The 5451-nt window shown below is 46.6% G+C and overlaps 1 protein-coding gene across 1 annotated transcript; it reads right to left on the reverse strand.

Annotated features, from left to right (window-relative positions):
- Positions 1-670: 670 nt before the first annotated feature.
- Positions 671-3323, reverse strand: LOC119327532 (G-type lectin S-receptor-like serine/threonine-protein kinase At2g19130). The gene has a single exon (XM_037600631.1). The coding sequence runs from the start codon at positions 3250-3252 to the stop codon at positions 808-810; it is 2445 nt and encodes an 814-aa protein (XP_037456528.1). The 5' UTR covers positions 3253-3323; the 3' UTR covers positions 671-807.
- Positions 3324-5451: the final 2128 nt, after the last annotated feature.

Genomic DNA, 5451 nt, shown 5'->3' on the forward strand with positions numbered 1-5451 from the left:
ACTCTAGCCCTAGTCTAATATACAACCCCCAACTCCAAAACCGTCTAATCTGCAACCTCCAACTCTTAAAACCGGCCAAAATTCAACCCTCCCCTCCCCTTGACCGGTTTTGACCGGGTTTGACCCATTGATTGATGAACAGCAAGTTCGAAAAAAATGAAAATTCAGAAAAATAAAATTTTAGAAAGCATTTTTTGCCTCCGGATGAACAGTATTTCAAAAAAAATTGGGAACAGAATTTTTAAAAAATAAATTCGACTTTTCACCGGTGAACAATATTAAAAATTCAGTTTTTTTTACATGTACCTGGAGGTAATAAATTGGAAACAAAATTCACCGGGATTTGTTTTTTGAATTACTGTAAACAGCATGAACAATATTCAAAAAAGTAAAAAAAATCAGGAAAATCATTTTTTCACTGCGTGAACAGTGACCGAGGGAAAATTTTCGTTCCAAAAGTTCGAACTTTTTTTGAATTACTGTTCGCACGGTGGAAAAGTCGAAATTATTTTTAAAATTTTGTTCCCAACTATTTCTTGAATTTACATTTTTCTGAATTTTCCATTTTTTTCAAATTTACTGTTCATCGGTCAATGGGTCAGACCCGGTCAAAACCGGTCAAGGGGAGAGGAGGGTTGAATTTTGGCCGGTTTTAAGAGTTGGAGGTTGCAGATTAGACGGTTTTGGAGTTGGAGGTTGTATATTAGACTAGGGCTAGAGTTGAGGGGTGTAATATGCACTTTTCTCTTACAAATCTGTAGTGAATACAACTTTAGTCTTAAAGATAGACATAGTATATTATAATGTCTAGGTGCGCAATGCAGCTCGTTTTCCTGAAACAAAAAACGAACATGTTGAATGTGAGCTTCCAGCCATAGCTTGGAGCAGTCTTGGTATCGGAGGCATTGTGATCTCAACTAGCCCTTCGAGAATCTGAACCACCTGTCCCATTGTTGGCCGATCAAGCTCATCGTCTTGGAGGCACCAACATGCAACCTTGCAAGCAATTTCAACCTCATCCAGATTGGCAGTACCATGTAGCTTGTGATCTACCAAACTCCCAACGTCTCCTTCAATAAGCTTATGTGCGGCATGCACAGGAAAATAAACATCAGGGTTGCCACCACTAGGATATAAATCACATGAGTTCCTCCTTCCGGATACTATTTCCAGCAACACCATCCCGTAGCTAAAAACATTGACTTTTGGTGTAATGTGAACACCCGTAAGCCATTCAGGCGCAAGGTACCCTGTAGTTCCTCTCATTGTTGTCAATACTCGGCTATAATCCCTTCCTAAGAGTTTTGCCATCCCGAAGTCTGCAATTTTTGGAAGGAGTGAAGCATCAAGAAGTATGTTTTCTGGCTTGATATCACAGTGTATGATGCAGTCTCGGCAGCTGTCATGCAAGTAGGCTAATCCTCTTGCAACTCCTAGGCCTATCTGATACCTAGCAGTCCAATTCAAAACTGAACTGCTTCGAAATAGATGGACATCAAGAGAGCGATTTGACATGTATTCATAAACAAGCAACCTCTTGGAGCCCTCACAACAGAAACCAACAAGCTTAACTAAATTTATGTGCTGGACAGCTCCAATTGAGCTCACTTCAGCTCTGAATTGCTTCTCTCCTTGATAAGCACCATCAAGCCTCTTCACTGCTATGGCATTGGAGCTCTTTATAAGCCCCTTGAATACAGAACCAAAACTGCCTCCCCCCAACTTATCTGTGAAATTTTTTGTTGCCCGTTGTAAATCATTGTATCTAAATGCCATGATTCCAGTACAAACTTGAGATTCATTGATTATTTGACCAGAGCTCAACACTTTGTTTGTCCAAATCAACAGTAAGAGGATAAGTGCAAATAAGCCTAGAGCAGAAATACCCATACCAGTTGCAACTGCAATAGCAATCCCTCTTCTGTTGTTTCTCAAACTTTGTAGTACATCTTTAGCAGAAAGACGAAGGTGAAGAGTTTCTCCATTTGAAGTAGTAGTGCCACTGCATTTTAGTGCTTTTATGTTGAGCAATTCACTATGCCACATGAAACATCCATTGTTGCCAAAGGAGTATGCTGTGCAAGAGCAATCACTGAGGCAAACTTGTGCACACTGATTCGCGCTTGCAGCAGCTTCTACTTTTGGGACATCCTGGGGCAGTTTAACACATGGCACAGAATAGAACTTGTCTGTGGTGTGTGTTGTGCTTTTGTTGCTTATGCAGTCTAACTGAGTATTTCTCGAGCACCCACCCGACCGATCTTCTAGCTCCCAATCCTTAGGGGATGTTATCTTGAAGCCCACCATACAATTGCAGTGTGGCACTTCATTATCAGTGCAAATTGTGTAAGGACCACAAATTGCATGGACATCACACTGAGCTCTTGGTTGGGTATTGATCATTAGCCAATCCTCTAAGCCCTTCATCCAAATGAATGCCTTTATTTGACCTGAGACGTCAACTACATGACGAGTAACCATATTTGGATCCATGTATTCATCTACTAAATCATATGTCACGTACTTCTCACGGTCATTGTCGACAAATTTTGGACTAATATAGTGGGCGGCTGACATCTCTGGAATTGCAGCGAAATATTGGCCGTTCCACACACCGGTGGACCAGTAGTGTATGGATGAGTTCAATGCTACAAGAAATACCTGGTTAATTCCACTGGGGTCTAACTGCTCACAGTACACACCGGTAGCTGGGTCGATTATGTTTTTCCAAGAAACCAAACGGCGATTCAGGCCGGTGACCTTGTCCCATCCAAGTTTCGCCCCAGGAAAAAATGTATCTGTGGGGTGATCAAAGCTCTGCCACAGAACCTCTGATGGGTTTGAAGAGTCTGTCAGGATGAGATTTCCACTGCTCAACAGCCTAGCAGCAGAGCTATTTCTTGTGATGTTTGCTTGTGTAGACCAGATTACGGATTTGGCAGACCGGTTGAAGATGACAAGGTTGCCGTGGTGGGAGATTGTGAGCTCTAGTGAGGTGGTGTTCTGTATGGGTCTATCCCTATTTGCAACCCATGCTGAAGTGAATTTGGGGACTGTGTTGAACCATATGCCGAGGTACCAGTTGGCAGTGTGTCTGGTCTGGAAGAAGCTGAGCGCGTACCTGCCATTGCTGGAGACGAGCTTGTCGTCGACGGCGAGCGCTTGGCCGGCCAAGATGGTGTCCGTCACGGCAGAACTGGTCGGGGTGCGTAGGCACAAGAGGACGGTGAAGGCAACTAGGAAGGGGGGCATGGTGAACTGAAGGTGGCGAGAGCGTACGTGCAAAGGCTTGCTGTTGCGGTTGTTGTTGTGCAGAGGCTGGAAATGTATAGACTGGGTGCTGAGCGGCCATGGCACTGTGGAGTCAAGCACAACATCCAAACTAGTAAAAGTTTTTTCAGTGGTGATGATGAAACGCTTCTTGCATGGCGTGCACGGCAGGATTTGCGTGGTGGAAATGAAAAGGGTGGGGGAAGAAGAGCGCTGGGGATGTGAGCGCCAGGCAGTTGGCTTACCGGTCGAACTCGAAATCTGGCCGTCGCTCTCCTCCGGTTACCTGGCGCGCAGGCCAGAAGAGGTCTTTGCACCTGTGAATAGCGATTCGTTGGGTACTAATGTGTATGTGTGGCTTAATGATAAGAGTGACGTCGTTCCTTTTGTTTGGTGTACATGTATCTTTATTTATTAATAGTTTGGGTTTATGGGATACAGTAGGCGAAGATGAGCGCTGTCTTGGCAGTAGCGTTGCCGGCACGGCTTAACTTTTGTGACCGTGCCATCCGCCACGGCTACCATTATGTCGGGCATTTCCAGTATCCTATAAGGATGTTGATTGTGCAGCACACCCTGCTAGCTGTTGTAACAAGGCTAATCTCTTTCAAAAAGGCAAAACAATAAACAAGGCTAAGATAAGCTTCCAAGTTGGATCTTAGAAGCTAGAAATTTCATGTTAAGTAGAGCTAAACTGAAATAACCGCTATGCAACTCGTTTTCCTGAAACAAAAAAGGAACATGTTGAATGCGCGCTTCCAGCCATAGCTTGGAGCAGTCTTGGCGTTGGGGGAAATTGTGATCTCAACTAGCCCTTCAAGAATCCGAATTAGCTGCTCGATTGTTGGCCGATCAACCTTTGATGCACCAACGTGCAACCTTGTAACCATGGACAGATGAATACATGATATCAAAAAGACCCAGCAAAATTTGAAACCTAGCTTCAACAACAAAATTATGAATTAGTGTTAGGAAAAAAATTAAAGCCCAACATACATTAGGCACTATTTAGTGCCAAATTTGCCCCCTTTCCCGAGTTGTGTTACGAATTTTAACTTAAATTTTTGTGACATTGTTAGACATCAGTGTTATCTGGGATATCCTTCAGGCGTTCTCCATTTTCTTCTCTGAGGTGGCTACAAGCTTGCTCCTTGAGCTGTTTCTCTAGAGGGGGAGGAGAGCAAGTCTAGCCCTAGCTCCTTCTCTCTATATGGGCGTGTGGGTGAACAAGAGGTTGAACCCTTTGCATGGGTGTCCTGGGGGGTTTATATAGGCCTACCCCCAGGGGTACAATGGCAATCCGGCCGGGTGTAGGCCTGAGCCGTCAATGTCTCTGGTCATCGGCTTCTCCGCTGGCCGATGGGGCCTGGCGCTTGGTGGGTCCCGCCTTCCGTCCGGTACCTGGCCGACAGGCCGTACCCGCCGCTTGCGGGTTCTGCCTGCTGCCCGATACTGTAGCGATGCGGCTAATGATGCGTGCTTTGTCGGTGGAGGCGTGGCTACAATGCCGCCGCCTGGCGGGCGTTCACTGTAGCCATTCCTCGTCTCATCTGGTTAATGGCGCACCGGTCCACAAGAGGGAGGACCGCCTGGTCATTTGCCGGCTTCTACTGAGCCGACTGGCCAGGGACTGCCGCTTGCCGCGCCGAACGGAGGAGTCCCGCTTGGTACGGCGCACTGTTGCCTTGCTATGCCCTAGAGTAGGGGCGGCGAGGCGTGCGGTAGCCACGCCCCATCTCGTCACATTTATGAGGGTGCAAACTCTGAGAGCGCTTGGGGCCGCCTGCTGGGAGCCGACCTCTCTAGAGGCCGCCTCCCAGGAGTCGGCCCAATCTTGAGGCCGCCTTCTAGCAGCCGGCCGCCTGGACCAGCTTTGGTCTTGGATTCTTGAGGGGCGTAGTCAATCCCGATGTCTTGAAACGCCATGGGGAGCCGATGAGGCTACCCGTGGCTAATTACTCTGACGGGGGAGTTGCTTAGGATTGCGTGGCACTAATGTATCTTCGGAGCATCGCTGGGTTGCGTCCTGCTAGTTTGCACATCTTTGCTTTGATCTATTTGTGAGCTGGCATGTTTGCCTACCTGGCTATGCATCCTGTCTAGATCTATCTAAAAACTGTGTAAAAGGGAAGCTTAAAACCTGGCTTTCTTCTGTCGCAGCTACTCTCCGGTTGCCGCCGA

This window comes from Triticum dicoccoides, chromosome 7A (assembly GCF_002162155.2).
Source record: "Triticum dicoccoides isolate Atlit2015 ecotype Zavitan chromosome 7A, WEW_v2.0, whole genome shotgun sequence".
Classification (NCBI taxonomy): Eukaryota; Viridiplantae; Streptophyta; class Magnoliopsida; order Poales; family Poaceae; genus Triticum; species Triticum dicoccoides.